Source organism: Strix uralensis, chromosome 9 (assembly GCF_047716275.1).
Source record: "Strix uralensis isolate ZFMK-TIS-50842 chromosome 9, bStrUra1, whole genome shotgun sequence".
NCBI classification, from domain to species: domain Eukaryota; kingdom Metazoa; phylum Chordata; class Aves; order Strigiformes; family Strigidae; genus Strix; species Strix uralensis.
Genome location: NC_133980.1, coordinates 9,288,094 through 9,308,078, shown reverse-complemented (window position 1 = coordinate 9,308,078; position 19,985 = coordinate 9,288,094). Strand labels below are relative to the sequence as shown.

Genomic DNA, 19,985 nt, shown 5'->3' with positions numbered 1-19,985 from the left:
ATTCTGGGTACTGGACCTTAACTAAAATATAGTCTTTGGTGGCGCCATTTTCTCTATAATATACATTTAACAGAAGAGATAAAATTTTCCGCAGTAGTTTCTTTAAAAGATTCATATTTTCTTTTCTTATTTTTCAGTTGATATTCAGACACAGCTAGAGAAATGGGATGATGTCAGTTTTCATGGAGAGAGGAGTAGCAAGGTCCACCCTTCTACAGAGCGAACATCATCATCATCTAGAGCTCCATCAAAAGAGCTTTTATGGTACAACTTTGTGCTTTCCTTACAAAAATATTTCTAGTCCAGCTTTCTTAATTCACAGAAATTCTTGCTTGATGACAAGTCATATTATTTAATCTGTTATGATTACATTAAAAGCGTTCAAGCAGACATTTTGGACAATATATCATAAGCAAGTACACTATAAAATGACATTTTGCTAGCAATTTTTAATGTTGTGAAAAGTAGCGGGTGAAATTACTAAATAAATGGTGGTGAGAATTCTAGAGAGGCATGCAGTGATCCAAAACCAACTACAAACATGTGAGTAAAATGAGTAAAAAAGGATACTTGGCAGTGATTTGACAGTCACTGGATATCCAGTGTATTTTAGTTTTGCTACCAGGAGGGCAGAATTTCTGGGTATAACTGGAAGAGGCAAAATAAAATACCCAAGCCAAGTACTACCTCTTTCACGCAGTTCAACTAAAATTGCAGGGGATGTAAAGGGGGAAGAATTGGACTTTGCCTTTGGGAACAGTTCATGTAGATTAATTCTGCTGCCTTCCTGATATGTAAGCAACATTCATTCACTACATTATGCATGACCATAATTAGCATTTTCATACAGTAGAAGCAGTCTTCTGACCAAATGATGCTTATCCTTTATCTTAACCAGCCCTTTATCTGGGTGCTTCATTGACTTAGAGCTTTACACAAGTTTTGCTCAGTTAACTTGATTTTGGTCTACAGGGTTTCATTTTCTAGGAAGAAAGACTATTAGGATGTTGTGGCACAAAAATGCACATATGCCAAGGTGAAGTCCTGTAATGTGGTGGTTGGTTCCTAGACACTGCCTGCAGGTCCAGTCTTGTGTCATTGCCTAACCTCATTTTGCCTGGCTATGAAATAGAAACATAGTGGTAGAGGCAAAATCTTCTTTCCATTATACTAGTTTCATGCCAATGTATACCCAGGGCTCTCCAGGTGAGTCAGGCCTGACTGTTCTGTTGCATTAACTATTGTCTTCATGCAACTGAAAAGCATAAGAGTGGGAACACTGAGAAGGGTCCAAGCACTTTTGATAACTGCAAGTTAAACAATTCAGTTAAAAGAAATAACCCAATTAATCAGTACATGCTTATGAACCTGAAAGACAAAAGGCAGCATGACTTAGTGTGCAGTGATGAGTATGTAAATGCATTATTTCTAGGTCCACAGAAAACAGATCACAGTCGGAGCTGACTAACGTCAAGAGTGCCTTGGACTCTGATTCAACGTCAGAATTAGAACTGGCACCTGCAACACAGGTAAGAGGATTTGGTAGATTTATTAATGATAAAAAGGCAAGTAGGAATTGTCCCACTGGCTAACCGTTCACATTCTGGAAAAACTACTTAAGGGATATTTTCAGGATCATCAGTTAAAAGATTCATACAGCCGAACCTTCACACAGCTTCCACATTAATATGTAACGAAACTAACTTAACTATGTCAGCATCTCAAACATTCAGAGTTTAATACTGCAGTGAACTGTGACCTTCCTGTACAGAGAGAAACTACAATTTACAACATCATCTTTTTACCCTTTCTTCAGTTCTGGAATTTGGACTTCTAATGGTTCCCTCTCCCTGTAATATAACTATTCTTAAGGTCTCTTAGTCAACCAGGAATCCCCAGAATTGGGAAATGGCAAAAGAATACAGGAAGGAATCATTAGACCAACGTTCATTAGCAGTTTATCTCCACAGGTGGAAGAGCAGTGTGGTCAAAGGACTTTTTCCTGCTGGAAAGGAACTCTAATACAGAGGGCTCTGGGCTGAAGATTGCCCAATAGATTTGCCCAATTCCACTGTCATATCAGGGCCTTGTGGAAATGATTACTTAGAGTTGTATGGGTTTAGATATGTATGTATGCATATATATGTACAAACATACATTTACATATGCATTCACATAGGTCAGGTTGCTTATACACCTTCTTTCCTGCTTATTTTTTAACTGAAAGATTTCAAGTTCAGCCAATGCCACTAGCAGATGGAAGAGAAAGTTCTTTGGTGGATTAACTTTTAGTTGAAAATAATTTTCACCTCTTCCACAGCTGTTTTTACGCCTGGACTTCAAAACCTTTCTGTCAAATGGAAAATCGGGAAATGAATGGAAAATAATAGCCTTATTTGAAAATGGAAAAATGAGACACTAAAATGCCAAATGTCTTTCCTGAGATTATGCACCAGGTTTTGCAGAACACAGAAAAAGAACCCAATTATGAGGATCCATTCCCATGTTTTGGTTAGGAAAAAAAAGTCTCCTTTACTTGCCTGTCACCTCTACATTACAAACAGGAATTTTTTTCCCCTTTGGAAAGCATAACACTAGTTGTAATGCACGGTATCTTTCCTTTCTGTGCAATAGATTTATACATCTTAGTAATGGAAAAGATCTATTGCATAGCATCATCCACTTGAGATGGACAGTGTGTTTTCACATGCTTTGTCCAGCTTATCTTTAAGTACCTCTAACCCCTTTTTAGGAGGCTGTTCCTCAGCCTAATAGATCTAAATGCCAGAAAGTCTGTGCTCAACCTAGATGTATGTAAATCAAGTAGACAGTCACAGAATTTAAGTGCTGTGGCTTTCTGTAAAAGCAGTTACAAATTTAGTATATAACATCTCTACTTGATATGGTCTATTTCCTGTTTATTTTCCACTAGAATAACTGCAGAAGCAAAAATCCACATTTTAAATTCAGTATAAGTTCAGTCAGTTGAGGCTCCATACTATTTTGTAAAATGACTGGTATTTCAAAATAAAAAACTGTGAAGTTGAATCAGCCGACTTGAAAAAGAAGCAAAGCATAAAATTCTTATCGTTGTTCTGGTATATTTCATGTTTTGTTTTGTTTTATCATAAGCTGCTTTTTTTTTTTTTCAAATTTTTGATCCACTCAGGTCATGAAATGTTGTTAAATTGGTAATTAGTGCAAAGAAATGACCTAAAGTGAGATTGCATTCTTGTTCTAGGTAGTTTACTTAGAAATTTAGTATTTTTATTCACTGCCTGCTTCATCCTGCTTATACTTGGACTGCCAAAGTTGTTAGTTCCCAACAAACAGGCTCATCTGTCTTGACTGAGTTCTTAATCTGCTTGTAAAAGAAATCATGTTAGAGCTTTTATCAAAGCATATGTTTTCCATGCTTTGTCCTCTGTAGATCTTGTCTATCTCATTTAAGGGTAACCTTTGCATATGCAACAGATTCTGCCATACCCTAAAGATTTCATCTTGTCAAACTTGCTGCAGTTTTCCATCAGCAGTTTCTCAGACAATCACCTTCATCACTCATCTTTGACGTGTTAGATTTAGTTCCTCAAAGTGAAATACTAAGTAACTAGGGCATATTTTCATTAAAATTATGCAATCTTCTTAACTAAATCTTGTGTTTACCAGCAATTATGCCAATACAAAATCACAAAGGCAAGCTTTGAATTAATAAGAAACGTGTTTGAAGGCTGGAATGGGCAATAGCATGGTGGCTGTCATTGGATGTGGCCGTCTTGCTTCTCAGTATTCTACTCACATCATACGTTACCTATTATTAACTTTTAAACTGCATTGGCACAAAGTATCTTTGTTCTTTCTTTTATCTGCCATTCTGGAAAGTTCCTTGTTAGGCTTTTATTAGTACCAAGATATCCTACAGTGTTTGGGGTTTTTTGAAGGTTTATTTTTCTCTCTTATAATTACAAACTGCAGAGGGAGATAATATGTTCAATTGTATATGCATAAAGTCTGCTCATGTTTTAAGTCTCTAAATGCCTCCCTGGGCAATTTAGGTATTTTATTGCTCACCCAGAATGCATACACAAAAACCCTGACTGTACCTAATTCTAACATGTCAGCACTCTTAGACAAAGATATAGCACAAAGCCTAGAAACCTTAGAAATCTGCAGTTTGGGGCAATGATATTTAGAATGCAAAATTTATTCCCCACTTCTCCCAAATAGCTACAGTAAGACTAATGGTCCTAGCTCTCTTTGGATGTGCCAGTTACTCTAACGAAATGAAGAGTTACAAGGGACAGATTTAGGTCATTATTTGAAGACCTGCTCACAAGTTAAGACTATAATTTAAGCCTCTCACCAACAGTTAAGGTCCAACAGCACATAAGCAGACTACAAGTGTAATGGAATGGAAGATTTTGTCCCTGAAGACAGCAGCCAGTGATCAGCTACAGCACCTCCGCTGTAGAGTGGTGAGCATATCAACCCACAGCGTACGCAGAGCGTCCATGCCTCAGACATACCCATTCCACCCTGACCCATACCCCACCCTGGGATCCCCTCAGGGAGACAGCTGCAGAGTCCCACCCCATCACCAGCTGCAGAAGTGAAGCTCTCCAGCGCTGGCACTCCATTCCCATCCCCTCTCTTCCTGTACTAGCGAAAGGCAGCATGTTTGTTACATGTGGGGTCTTTCATTTCTGGGTACCACCACTCAGAATATGACTCTGCATTGTCTATATGTAAATGCAGCTTATGTGGGTTTTGATAATTACTTCTTTTTTTCCCTCTGGCTGTGCATTTAATGGACGAGAAAGTACATTTCTGTGGGGATTATGTGGGGACAATATGTATACTCTGACATATGGCAAAGGAGGGGACTTCTGTGCTTGTCCTCTTCCCCCTCACATCTCTATTGCCCCAACAAGCTCCCTGCCCCTTCTGCGCTACTACTCAGTCTGAACATTATATGATTTACAGTATTATCCTTGACCTAAGGAAATTGCAGTCACTGGAAACAAAAGATTAAAAAGCGGAAGTAATCAGTTTGCAAGAGCCAACTTGTAAATAATGAAAAGGGTAGGAACATAATTAATATCTATCAACAGAGTTTTATGTCAAGGAAACCAAATTTAATTCCCTGATCACATTACAGGTCGGGTTGATAAATGTTGCTGTTTGATATTCTGCAAGATGTTTGAATTAATATACCGTATTCTGATTTTAAAATTAGCACCACACAATATGAATAAAGCAGCTGTTAAACAGATTAAAACTAACGTAAGATCTCAAGAACAGTATTTATTTACTAGGAATTATAATCACATGGGGGTTCTTCTGTGATTCCAAAGAGAAACCATGATCTTCAATATTATTGATCAGAAAATAAATATGCAAACCATTCCTGATAAAGTTTGCATATCGTGCAACAGTGCAATGGGAAAAAAATGTAAATAAGGGAGTCATAAAAATGAGCTGATGACAAAGACATCTGTATAAATACATAATCCAATACAGTCACTTGAAAAGTCATACATTTCAGAACGAGAATGCAGGCTCTACTTACAACACTACACTGGAAGGCAGTTTGAAAAGAATCCATGGCTCAGAGTGTACGAGGATGTCAACATGAGTGCTCCCTGTGCAGTACTGTGGCAAGAGAAGTGTGCAGAAGCAGGCATAATTAGTGGGAGATAGAAGATCACCTGATTTCTGTACAGAGAAATGGCAAGACAGGTACTAGAACATAGAGTTCACTTTGGTTGTCTGTATGGCTATGAAAAAATAAAGCTATAAAAAAATAACGAGGGAGAGTAAAAGAGAAACAAAAAAGGTTGAAATCTGAATAAAATGTCTCATAATGAGATAATTTAAGATCTCAATCTCTGTATATCATTTAAAACACAATTAAAACCTGATTAAAGTCATCAGTACCTTTCCACAGAGAAAATCAGGGGTACTAAAAAGTGCTTTAAACTATTGGAAAAAGAGTAAGAAGTGATAGTTGGAAACTGAAATTTAAATTAATAAGAGAAAGAAGGAGGGCAATTAAACAAACTTGCAAACAAAGTGATAAAATTAAGGTCTCTTGATAACTCTAAATTAAATCCAAGCACCTTCCTCAAAGACATATATTTCAGACAACCTCAATTTATTCTCTGTGGAACATCAGTTTCATCCTGCGGATGCTGAGTGGCAAGTACTGTCACATGATATAGACACACCAGTTATTTCTTCTGCCCTTAATTCTATTAATCAGTAAAATAACTATTTTGTGTATAGGATTAGGTTTTGGTATGTTTTCCGTGACAATCTCTTCCTGATCTTACCAAAGAAAAAAAATATTTTCCAAACAACATGGACCAGAGGTAGTAGATGTGAAAGCAGAAATAGATCCTCAGAGTCGACCTCTCCTCACGCTCTGTGCTTCCTGTCACTTGCAGCAAGGTCCAAAAGCCAACACAGGAGAATGCACACAGTGCCCCCACCACCATGTGCTTCTCACAGAAACTGCTGTATCACTCTTCTCTAACCGTATGTCTATCATCCACCCAATATATATTTCACTTATCAGTCTCTACCTGAGACACCAAGGACTCAGGAACAAACCAGAAACTTTAGGGCTAGATTGACAAACGAATGCCATCTTTCTAGGTAAAAAACTGTGTGTGTATACACACAGACGTACATGTTCAACCATGCATTGCCCTTTACTTATATGAAACCCCAGGAACGTTTTGGATGTTTCATCCCAGCAGTGCACATTTCAACACTTGCAGATACAGCCCAATGAGTCTGAAGTGAGCCAAATTAGTCTTTTAGCAATGTGGCTCTCATTGCGATTGAATATTACAAGTACAGTCATCAGAAATATAATCACGTAAATTAATGCAATTGGGACCATGGTCAGGCAAATGGCTAATGAGTTTAACCTCTGACAAACACGAGGGAAGGGATTAGCAGTCAGAGCTCTGTTTAGCAAGATTAGGCCACTTTGTGCTTTTCTATGCCATCACTGAATACTGTTTGGTTTTGTACTGTGCCTTTTGTGCAAAAAAAAAAAGAATAAAATAAATGTTTTAAATAAAAGAACAGGCAGAAACTTGTTATGTACTTCCAATGGGATTGACTGATAGTAAGGCACAGAAGAGAGAGCTGCTGATTTTAAGAAGTATTCATCCTTTCAGGGAAATCCATAGCAAACCTGGCTCTCCAATGTGATCCCAAAACAGAACCTAAAAGAAAAACACAAAATGTATAGAGAAAATGAGATGTTTTCTTCCTGGAGCACAGTGGGTGGAATGCATTGCCACAGTCATAATACAGGAGAAGTTAAAAGTCTTATACGAAATAGTCAGCTCTTCCCTTTATAGCCCAACTCTTACATTGTCTTTTCTTGGACATCTCTTTCATCTTTCACACATTTTGAGTGAAAAGTCTAGAAGAGATAAATTACTCTGCGTCCCATGAGGAATGATCTCTGCTACAGCGTAAAAGAATTCAGCAGAATTCATGCAGGGACACAACTAGTTTTGCCCAAGAAAAAGGCTATTTGGGCTCTAGACAATTAAGGAAATAACTCAAAAATGTGGCAGAGTGTATATCATGCCTTTCTGATTTATTCTTTTATTTTTTAGGCACGATCAACTAAGGAGCAGCGTTGGGGAGGGCCTCTTCTCTCCAGAAATCACTCCTTGGAGGAGGAATTTGAAAGAGCAAAGGCAGCTGTTGAGGTATTACTTCATTTATTGTTTTCATTTTCAGATAATATTCTATGAATTTATTATTCATCTTGCAGCACAAGTATAGGAGAAAGTTGGAACTTAAAGCAGAGAAAAGATTAGTTTCCTGGAGTTAATCATATGCTGCCTTCTAGCTAGAAACAGAATTTCTTATTTAAGAAATTAATTTGATTTGTAGGGTTTTTTCATGATATGCTAAGGTAAGTGCATGGTTTCTACCATGGTTTCTTAGGATCTTATTGCACACAAAAAACTTCTTGTCTCAGCATACAAGGCTAAAATGGACACAATCAGTAAGTTAGCTGTTTCATAAACTATACACCGAATGCACTTTTCTTGTATTTTCTGAGTGCATTGTTTTTTCCAGATCAAATAGAACCTTTATAAACAACTGATGGTGACGCACAATAGATTTTTTGATGTCACACATCATACACATTTGGTCCTGGCAGGAAAGGAGAGACTTGCTTTCAAATTGCCACTGCTTAAAATGCTCTCGATGTTCCTGACTGCACTGCAGACTGATCTTTAAGGTGGGACATGCTGGGTTGTAATCTGTGGTTGTGACACAGGGAATCTGATGAATATCTCTGCATTACAGTTAGTGGTTAAGCAAATGGTGTCAGTACTCTTGCAACTGCCAGAAACGATGTGTGATGGGGAGTTCCCAGACATTCAGCAGAAAGAAAAATGAGTTGAGGCCAACAACAGATCACAAGAATTGTGATGAATTACTTTACAGACTAAAGTAAGGAGGAGAATATATTGTAAAAAAAACCCCTACATATTAAAAGGTCATTCTAAGGCAACAAAGACAGGTGGTTAAAATGCTTTAATAGAGTCTCAAAAACAGCTATTAAAAAGCATCTAATTAAATGTTTCCCTAACTGTGTAGCTGGCAGTTTTAAGTTATTCTTTCTGCTTAAAATAGAAACTTGGACCAGGTAGTTAAAATGTAAAGGAAAGGATTCTTCAAGACCTTATAGAGCAGTTATTTCCATTTGCATATGAAAAGAGTTGAATTTTCATCCTAGTTAAAATGAAGTGGTAAGAAAGCTAGAGTGATTGAAATAAATTGCAGCCCATCTTAGAAAGATTAGTGCTTTCTTAAGCGGAGAATAGATACAGTTCAAAAATTCATTTTTTAGGTTTTGGATGTTTCTGTAATATTCTTCAGCTGGGAAAGCTCCAAGTGGTAAGATTAGCCAGAAAACTGATCAAAAATCTCAGTTTTTTTGTGGCCTAGTTTGAAAGGAATTAATTAACAATTCAGTAAATGAAGATACCAAACTTTATCCTCCACCCAGTATTCACTTTAGAGCTTTGGGAATGGTTTTAAGATGTCAGGCTTTGAGATTAATGAAGATCTGTGAGGTAATTCTTTCTTAAGAAAGCTTAAAGATGTCTATACCATTGGGGAATTTTTTAAGAATAAAGAGGTAAATTAGTTTTTTTACTAGAGAGGGTCCAGATTCACTTGCAGTGATTAGGTGCTTGCAGACTTCACTACCTTTTCTGTCATTCTGGAAACTGGATTTGATTTTTGCCTCATCCCTTTGCTATACATGAGGGAAGTACAAATAGCCAAAAGTCTTCATGATTTCCAAATGCCACACCAGATATATTTTAATGTAATCTTTCTAATTATTAGCTGTGTTTTACGCAAAATTGGTACTTTTGAATTTTTAAAATGCTAGCATGGGGCTTCAGATCCTTCCTGTACCTATATTCTGTTAAAATGTTTGGTTTATCATCCACCATCCTATTGGTAATGAGTTAGAATAAATAAAAATGAAACCAAGAAAGTGCAAAAAGTTCCAACTGAGAAATGTCTCAGAGATGGAAAAAAAGCAGTTTTTATATTTTCTTATTCCATGTTTCCCTGATGTAGAGATTAAACTGCAGATGCCACACTGTTTTGTGAGGTTACACAAAAGAAATTTTGAGCTGTCCTTCTCAGCAATTTTTTATTTACAACACAATGTCACATGAGCCATCTGCTGTATAATACACTGTTATGAAGCATCAGAACATATTACAGCTAAATTATGTGGCAATAGTAGGAAGATGGGATTAATTTATTCTAGCCTAGGAAAACATAGTCCAGAATTATCAGCTTTGTGTTTCCTATGAATATCAGTTAGAATCCTTTCTGTACCTATGGTATTCCTGTCTCACTATTTTGACATCCCTTTTGGATGTGCCTAAGACTGCCTAAACCACATTTTCGTTTGGGATGTAGGAGCTTGAGTCATTCAGATGCATTTTATTTGGTACTCTCTCAAATTACAAAGGGAATCTTTGCCTTGATATACATTTTTTGTCTCTAAACTTTACCAAAAAGGTGTATTTCAAATTTTGTTTTGAGAAGATATCAGCTAAGGAAATCTAATGTCATTAGCACATAAATTTAACTTACTGTGTCCTTCACATTGAAGAGTATGCTGATGCAGTAATTCAGAGAAAGAACAACCACAGAAACTTTCTTTCTTATGCATTGGTCAAGAAGGAACATTTCAAATTAATTTTTGGCAGTACAGGACAGGCAAAATTCTATTCTAAAAGTTACAAAAATTGGTAAGTTTAGAAATTAGCCAGGAATATTCAGAAAGTACACCCCCCACCCCACCCCCTGTCACTGTATCATAGGAAGTAAAGAGCCTGGAAATATTTTGCCTCCCATTTGTTTAACTGCTTCAGCATATTTTTAAATACTAAGAGTAAAAATAGCCTCTTTGACAAAATGCAGAATATTCTGCTTGGAAGTAGTCAGATGGTATGAACATTTTTCCTGGTTGTCATTCCACTTAACTGCTGCAGATGATCTGAGAACGTGTTAAATGTGTTTCAACTGTCTGAAAACTTTTGGTATGTCCAAAATAATTCACCAGCATTAAGGTAGCAAAAAAATTGAAATGAGGTAATTGGCACCAGTCACATCGCAAATAGAGTTAAAATTAAATCTAGGAGTCTTGATCCAAAGCCAGATTTTCAGAAACAGTCAATATTAATTTAACCCTCCTGCCACTGAAATCAATGAAAAAATTGCTACCAATGACAGCTGAAATAGACTTGGGCCTTTAACAAAGACTGTAATATTTACGGTCCTTTTCAAGGACATTAAACTGCTCAAATTGTTATTTGTCACGGCAATATTATAGCATTTTATCAGGTGCCATAATTGTGCATGATCCAGTTGCTCAGCGCAGCTTTGCCACACCAGTTTTAGAAACCTCACATGCTGGATGTACTTCGAAAGCTGTACCTGGGGCTTAAGCCCATTTGGCCCAAACAAGAAAATCTTTGCTTACAGTTTCAAAATAACAGTTGGGTCCTGCCCTGTGTCCAAGTAGCATGTGATGAGTTGAGAGGCGTTATAGCAAAGCAGGTCTTCTCCTCCATACATTTTTCCTCCACCTTTGCTCACCACAGATAGACATTAAGCATGGCTACCTGAATGCATAGCAATTCATTTGCTTTTTAAGTGGCATATGCACATGGTGAACTTCTGTGTGAAATATAAATATGTAATTAAGCATCAGAATTTGAACTTAAGACCTAAAACCACTTATACGCTTGCTTATGATCTGCAGAAATGTGATTTGATATGTTTCCAAACCATTGATTCATAAGGGATTTTTGTGGGAAAACTACAAGCAAAAATTCTAATATAAACAACATATATGTATCTGTATCTAGTTAGTTCTATAAATTAATCTGTTTAAAAGGGCATTACTAACTATTTTTCAGTAGTTTTATTAATATTAATCTGTAGGAAAGGGAAATTTCCACTCCTTTACCTCATCCTGAATCTCAAAATTACTGCTAGTAAAAATATGGTAAAGTAATTTTTTCTTCAATGCAGTGCAGATTTGCACCGAATGCAAAACAGCAAGTAGAGACATCTGTTGAACAGGATAGCTTAAGGGATTCAAGTGCCTTTGGTCATGGCTGATAAGAGTAAGAGAGGGAGTGATCCGATTCATTAGCCTAACCTTTTCAAAGCCTACACGGACATTTCACCACAATCTCACAACTATTTAAAAGACTGTATTTCCTCAAATTTGGAATAAAAGCAAATTTTGAAACCTTGAAAGTTGTTGTATAAGAGTTGTCAAGTTCTGTTCACTTCTATCACAAAGAGTGAAATCTCCTCTCCAGCAGTGAATGCTTCATATTTGTTTCCTAGTCCAAAGAGGAACAAAGCAGGTACCCTCACAGACCCAATAATTGCATAATTCAGACAATTCCAAGTCTCCTGGAAGAAAGTCTCCTGGAAGGAGGCACATGCTACAGTAAGAGCCAAAGGGCAATGCCTGTTAGATTTCTCGAAAGGGAATGCACCTTGCCATTTGTAAAGAGCCTTATGATTTACAGCAGCCACCCCTAATGCTAGCCAGTGCCACTCCTTCACACCTAGTCTCAAATGTTCTCATTGCTGACTTATTCTAGATATCATAATAGTTTGTGCTCTCTTTTTTCCAAGTACCTAAGGGGGGTTGTAGCAAGTCATACAATCACAGATTAAGTTCCATTTCTGCAAATCATGCCTGGCTGTGGAGCAGTAGCAAAGTAGTCAGTCTTGTAATGAAGATTCAGACAAAACTATCTGGACCAGTTTATAGTACCTTCAATTAATTTTGATTAGCACCTCACTCCCAAATAGTTCTGTCTAAACCTCAATAGCATTATTTGTGCTGTTATCTTTGACATAAATAAGCTGAGAAACCGTGCCCTCAGTAGTGTCAGTTCACTGAAGTTCTGGCCATGAACTTGTAGGAACTGGAGAGCTTTGCAAAGGCTCGTAGTGCTGAGCACATATCCTGCTATGGAACTGCTTTTCAGGCTTATGACTAATGTGTGGAGGCTGAAAAAAATAGCACCTTATCTTGGATTCTCCCCTCTTTGCTTTTTTTCATCTTATTTCTGTTTCTTGGCGTCATTTTCTAGTAGCCACAGTGGTTCCCCCATTCTGGTCGTTACACATCCGAAATCTCATTCTTGTTTCATCGTTTCTCTTGTACATGCATTTTTCCTCTTGTCTTTGAGCTGAATGTTAATCTTACTGTACAGTTTTATAATCTCTTCTAGATCCCTCTCACCAGCACGGTATATGATACAATGTTAATTTCTCCACTAGGTCAAAAAGCCCCATTTGTATTAATGCTCTTGTGCAAACACCCTCTGTCTAAGCTTTGCCATTACTCTTTTACACAGTTGAAAATGATGCTGAATATAGCAAAGTAGGATGCTTGTTCTCTTTTAAACTGTTTTATCTATTGTTATTCTTTAGCATGTATGCTTAGTTGATTTTTTCTCTCTTTCTTTGGCCAGGGACTAGCAGTATTCATTTCTTTCAAATTTTATGTAATAATTTGCTGTTAGCACCAATAAGATGCAGTGTAAGCTGCTGCAAATCCTGCTTCAAATAGAACATACACGGCCTCTGAGATAAAGTTTTCTGTTGATGAAATGCATTCCAATATAAGAGATGAAATTTAATTATATGGAATTCCAAATATGAGCTGTAGTATTTCACTCAGTATGTTTATTAATAGAATTAATACTGCTCAGCAAAACAGCCAGACTCAGACCACTAGTAGAAAGAAATTAAAAGCTTACCATTTTATTTTGAAGTTTTGTTGTTAATTTTCTTCCCTTTTTTCATTTTTCTTCTAGTCAGACACAGAGTTTTGGGATAAAATGCAAGCAGAATGGGAAGAAATGGCTCGCAGAAACTGGATTTCAGAGAACCAGGAAGTACCAGGGCAAGTCACCATCTCAACCATCGAGAAGGTAACACAAAGTTTTTTAATACAGTACATCCTTCCTGTGAAACTTTTGTGATGAGCCTCAGATATTCAAGGGAACCCAAGAAAACTCTGGACACGGAAACTAATTTTACCAAAAGAGCTCATCCTCTTTAAGTGTCTGTGAGCAGGGTAGATTTACAAGACCTTCCCATAGAGAGAATACATTTAGACTTGCACACTGCCTGAATTCAGCTGAAAGGATCACGAAGCAAATTGCTGGATTATGGGCACTTTTGAAGATGGGTGCTTATGGAAGAGAACCAAATAAAAAAATCTGGGCTGGCACATTCAAACACTGTTGTGAATAGAAATGATAGAGATCCTGTCTCTCTTCTTCATTCCCTCCATTGCATGTTTTAATTTGATTTATATTATGCAGCTCATATTAGCATGCATCCTTTACACTGCAGTGGCAGGAAGAGGAAAAGGCAAAATTTAAAGAAACTCTAAAATAAACTTGCTTGCATCACTGTTCTGTATTTTGAAGGTTAATTGAAGATTTCAGGGTATTAACTGAACACACATCAGGTTACAAGCACTGCAGGGAGTCATCTGCCTGATGTGTGCTCTTTCCCACCCAATTGGATGTACTGGGCTCACGCTAGGTTCAGTTCTGCTGTTACTGCAGTCAGTGGGAGTTGTTGCTGTTATCTTGGATGGGAGCAGGAGAGCCCAACATGAGTACCAGTAAGTATAATTTCAGGGCTAAAGTAAAAATAAAGCAAGAAGAAACATAAGCGTCCAGTGATGCTGACTCTTTTACACATTTTGTCATTGAAATTTCCTGGGGGAGCTCATACTGCTTTCATAGAACAAAGGATGTTTACATCCAGTTGGAAAATAGTGAGACATTTAATTTTATAGAGTTGCCATTCCTTACAACCGTGCTTCATCATGGGTCTGTTATCTCTCTTCTCCAGGGTTATTATTTCCATACTGACAATCCCTTCAAAGACTGGCCTGGTGCTTTCGAGGAAGGACTGAAAAAAATGAAAGAAGGTGACCTGCCAGTTACAATCTTATACCTGGAGGCTGCCATTCTACAAGAACCCAACGATGCAGAGGTATTCACTCATGTGCCTTTCACTGATAAAGGAAAAGGGGAATCCCTTTAGCATGCAATGATGGAATGATTTCAGGGCCCAAACCTTTGCTAGTCATGACTGACTGATTGAACATGGTTTTGGAATAGTATATGCCTTGAAATAGATAAAGGTGAGCTCTTCGTAAAATGAGAATCTATTTTTGAAATTATAGCATTTCCAAGTTGTCATCTAAAAGCATTCGAGAGAAACAATATTTCAAACCTTTCCTTCTTTTCCTGATGTTTTCAAAGCATTTTTTAAACACTGCTACTGAAAAGAAGAATATTTTTGATTTAACAAGAATGTTGACAAATTTTTTAAAGTTATATCAATTTTGGTAATATTAATGTTTTCAATGACTATATATTTAAAGTCTATTTTCTGTGAAACATGAAAAATATTTACAGTGTAAGTATTTAGGTCTCTTTGATTCTATTGCTACATTAAATTAAGCAGCAGTATTTTGAAATGCAGAGAGAATCCCCAGATCATCTAGAATCCCTTAAACCTGTACAACTTAATAGTTCTTCTTTACTGTTTTCCATAAAATTCTAGCAATATTTAAAATGTACAGTAACTCATATTTAAGAAATCACCATGTGATCATGCACCAACAGAATACCTTTGGATTCATTGATATAAATATTATCAGGCCCAAAGATACTCAAAACTGCATTGATATGTACTGTTGGTATGCACACCATAGAAGAAACTGTAGTTAGTGCAGGACAGATGTGCTATTTTTATTCACCCCGCTGCCTAACAGTGATATTAGTTGTAACTCTGCTTGCAGTTGGGTATATATAAGAAAATAACACAATGATTGATTATTTTTGCAGGCCTGGCAGTTCCTGGGCATAACACAGGCAGAGAATGAAAATGAGCAGGCAGCCATTGTCGCCCTCCAAAGGTAGATGAAGATAATTGCTAAATAAAGGGTCTGATGAGTATTAGGTAATGGCGGCCCAGGTATATTTAACGCCATACTTACCTTGTAACATGAAGCATTTATTCAACTAAGTAAAGCATTGACATAGATATGGAAATCTTCCCAGTGACTTCAGAGGGATGACTAGTGATTAATATTTCTGTTTTACTAAATAAGTTCAATATTTAATCTAGTAATTTACATAGTTGTACAAAAGAAAAGCTACATGGCTTGATGCACATGAATGAGGCATAATGTAAATAAAGTGCCTTTTTGATATTCTAGCTACTTGGCATATTTTCTGTAGTCTGTTCTTTACTAAAGAGATTTTCTTAATTGGAACAAGCTCCCCTCAGCTGCTGAATACTAAACTGACAACATTTTTAGGTTGACAGAGATGTGAAGATCACGGTATGATTGTATGTAAAATGTCAGTTCCAAAATATCAGCATTATTATTATCTATCTGTAGTGGGTTTTCATGTTTCCATTTGAAACAAGTACCCTCTCCATATTCAATTGCATTAGCAATGTTAACCATCAAGTCATTTCAGCTAAGGAAACTCTAACTTATTTATATGTAACTTATTAGCTTACCTGGATAGAAATCCAAGGCTTGCTCATCCCCACAGCTTTGAAACAAGCAACAGTGATGTTCACAAGGTAGACTAGATTCTGGTTTCAGTTAATAGTATATAACCATAGAAAGACTAATTGAGTTGATTGGCTTCAGCTTTATCAAAGAAAAACTGAGAATTCAGGATGGCTGAGAAAATTCATAGTGATGGAAGAAATTTTGTTTTCAAAATACTTTTTTATAGCTGCAAACCATATTAAACATTTTGCTTGAATTTACACAAAACTTCTCTTTGTTTACTAGACAGATACTATAAAAATGAATCTACCCACATTTAGTCATAACTAGAAGGATGAAAACAAAACTTGTATGCGTACGTTTATGTACATATGTGTGTATGCACAGCAACGTGTATGTATATGTGTGTGTATACATATGCATAATGCACTTATCACAGTAAAATAAGACAAAGTCCCTTCTTTACAAGTATCATTGGGTAGATGTCACTTGTGGGAGTGATTTTTTTACACAGATTATTTTGGAAGAATTCAAGATTTGTGTTTGGCTAAAAAAAATACCTCAATATATTTTTATTTTCTGCCTAGGTGCTTGGAACTACAGCCAAACAACTTAAAAGCTCTGATGGCCCTGGCTGTAAGTTATACTAACACTGGCCATCAACAAGAAGCCTATCAAGCTCTAAGAAACTGGATAAAGCAAAATCCAAAATACAAGTATATAGTGAAAAGCAAAAAAGGGTCCCCAGCACTTGCCAGGAGAATGTCTAAGACATCAGATGAAAGGTAAATGCAGTGTAAATCCCAGTGGTGGAAATTCTAGAAATGATGGTGCATACTGTGCTCCCTTACTCTGTAGAAGTCCAGCCTGTTCCCTGTGATGGAAGACTCAAAGTGTTTAGTGGCAGGACTGGGAAGCTAACACAGGACATTTGGTTTAGTGACTGAAGGCTATATCTTATGCCATCCCTGGAAGTTAAAAACAAACAAACACACACCACAGCTAAAAAGAGATGCTTCCTCTCAACTCCCATCACTTTCCTCTGACCCTATCTGCTGCCTCTGTATTCCCACAGCCCCCATCCTCATTCTTCAGCTGCTTCCAAATCAATACCAAGCCTGTATCCTGCTCTACATGTGTGTTCTTCCTATTGTTCATCATATTTCCTATATCCCAGCCAAGCCACTCGAGTCCAGGAATGATAGCCATTTTGCAGTGGGACATGGCTTCAGTTCACTAAAAATATTGGGCGACAGCATCTACTTGTTTAAGAGCCATTCTGGTTCTAACCAAAGAGACAGTGTAGTCATTTTATCTGACTCCAGCTTAGCATACTGTAATGGGATCTAGCAGCCATTTTAAATAACAAAAAAAAAATCATGAGTTGGCAGCCCTTTGTCATGATTTCATGAGGTTGATAAAGCATCTCTGAATTGCGAGATGTGTGATAAAGTCATTAAAGGCACAAACATGATTTATAGAACTCAAATGCTATCTCACTGCTTGTCATTTTGAAGACAGGCCTCATGTTTTACCCTTAGCACTAACAAGCCCTGGGTTGACAAGATAATTTAGTACAAGAAAAAATAAAATATGCAAGTTCTACTTAATTGCTAAGTGTGTTATGCTACTTTGGCCTCATCCTGCTGACATCTGGTGTTGTCAGTGCAAAGGTTTTATGAAGCCTACAGCGGGTACAGAATCTTAAATTTTGGTATCTTTTGTCAGAGATCTTAGCTAGTAACTTGATCTGTGCCTCTTAAGAGTGACTATTTTTGCCAGTAAAGAACTCTTATGTCTGAGAAACTCATCCAATTTAATAAGCCTTCATGTTATCTCACTTGGGTTCATAGCTGCACTTTGACTTCATAGAATCATAGAACAATTTGGGTTGGAAAAGACCTTTAAGGTTATCGAGTCCAACTGTTAACCTAGCACTGCCAATCCCACCACTAAACCATGTCCCTAAGCACCACATCTACACGTCTTTCAAATACCTCTAGGGATGGTGACTCAGTCGCTTCCCTGGGCAGCCTGTTCCAATGCTTGACAACACTTTCAGTGAAGAACTTCCTAACATCCAATCTAAACCTCCCCTGGCACAACTTGAGGCCATTTCCTCTAGTTCTATCACTTGTTACTTGGGAGAAGAGACCAACACCCACCTCACTACAACCTCCTTTCAGGTAGTTGTAGAGAGTGATAAGGTCTCCCCTCAGCCTCCTTTTCTCCAGGCTAAACAACTGCAGTTCCCTCAACTGCTCCTCAAAGGACTTGCTCTCTTTATGCAGGTGAACTTTTTTATTCCAGGCATGAGTTTACAACAGCACCTGGAAGTAGATCTTTGCCATGATGAATTTGAAGAAGCTTATTTTCAAATTTAGGAGTATATCACTTCTGGTACATCCACTACAGGGATTTTGATTTCTAGCTATGCAATCAATATTGCAATATTTGTAAAGGACTATAAGATGGAACTTTATGTTATTTTTCACCCTTGTCTAGCTCATTACTTGAAGAAGTAAAGGATTTGTACTTGGAAGCTGCTCACCAGAATGGTGATATGATAGACCCTGACTTGCAGACAGGACTTGGAGTTCTTTTCCACCTGAATGGAGAATTTAACAGAGCAATAGATGCATTTAGTGCTGCTTTAACTGTTCGGCCAGAGGTACATTTTATGCTTTCACATTTTTAAGAATTTAGCTTTACAGACCATTTTCTTTCTCCCCTCTTGATCAGGCTAATATTAATGAGATGTCACTTCAGCCATTAAAATTTTAATACCTGAAATAGAAATGTTAATTACAAGACAGTCCCTTTTAGAAGCAGATTTATACATGTCCAATTTCTAGCTGTGTGCTGATTAGTTGTATGAGTTATATAAAATTGTCTGTAATCTTGAGTCAGAACCTCACATTTTGTGTCAATTAAGAGAAGATACAATACTGTTATTTTCTGCAGTCTTCCTTACTTTTCAAGAAAAAAAATGAACTATTATGTCCCTTTTTGACATCTACAGTAGAAAACTCACTTTCTCACCAGGACTATACATTATGGAACCGTCTTGGGGCAACCTTGGCAAATGGGGATCGAAGTGAAGAAGCTGTTGAGGCCTACACACGTGCTTTAGAAATACAACCTGGCTTCATTAGGTCCAGATACAACTTGGGGATAAGCTGCATAAACCTAGGGGCGTACAGGTAAGTTACAAAAATTTGTATACAAAAAAGTCAGGGATCATAACTACCAAGTGAAAATTCATTTTCTAGCTCGAGCTATTTAAGAAAAAAAAAAATCAGAACATAGCTACATAATCTCAGCTATTGTAAAATTTTGTCACTATTTTTTACAAAGTATAACAAAGCAATGACACTTTTCTTATTCCACAAATTATGCACAACAGAACTACTGAACGTCTATCAAAAGAAAATAAATCCCTCATTCAGCAAGCTGCTTAAGCAACTTTTTAGCTCTAAGTGCAAGTACTCTTATTATAATCAGTGGAATTGTTCTCACACTTAAACTTAGTCCTGTGCTTACAAGCTTTTCTAAAAGAAAATACAAGAGCCTGTCTTTGGAAGGGAAACCAATTAAACTGCTTCAAGTAGCTAATGCTGTCAAAAACACTTTTGATACATCCTTCAGGAATCAAGGGTGATATTCCAGGGTCCCAACTGTCAGCTTAACACAGTTAAGATGAAGGGGAGCTACACAGCAATGAAGACAGTATCCCCAGATGTATGAATAGACTGAGCTCTGCATTACTACAAGCCACATCCACTTGTTTAAAGAAAAATCAAGCAAGAATAACACAAAGAGA

At 37.1% G+C, this 19,985-nt stretch overlaps 1 protein-coding gene across 4 annotated transcripts in view; it reads left to right on the top strand.

The window, feature by feature from the left end:
- PEX5L (peroxisomal biogenesis factor 5 like) overlaps positions 1 to 19,985 on the top strand; it is a 116,959-nt gene that overhangs the window by 89,986 nt on the left and 6,988 nt on the right. For all 4 annotated transcript variants that reach the window (XM_074878573.1, XM_074878571.1, XM_074878572.1 and 1 more), the window contains 9 exons: positions 138 to 264; positions 1,433 to 1,529; positions 7,638 to 7,733; positions 13,422 to 13,538; positions 14,476 to 14,619; positions 15,480 to 15,550; positions 16,750 to 16,947; positions 18,668 to 18,833; positions 19,208 to 19,365. In XM_074878573.1, coding sequence (XP_074734674.1) covers positions 138 to 264; positions 1,433 to 1,529; positions 7,638 to 7,733; positions 13,422 to 13,538; positions 14,476 to 14,619; positions 15,480 to 15,550; positions 16,750 to 16,947; positions 18,668 to 18,833; positions 19,208 to 19,365 — 1,174 coding nt within the window. The remainder of the gene's footprint in view (positions 1 to 137; positions 265 to 1,432; positions 1,530 to 7,637; positions 7,734 to 13,421; positions 13,539 to 14,475; positions 14,620 to 15,479; positions 15,551 to 16,749; positions 16,948 to 18,667; positions 18,834 to 19,207; positions 19,366 to 19,985) is intronic.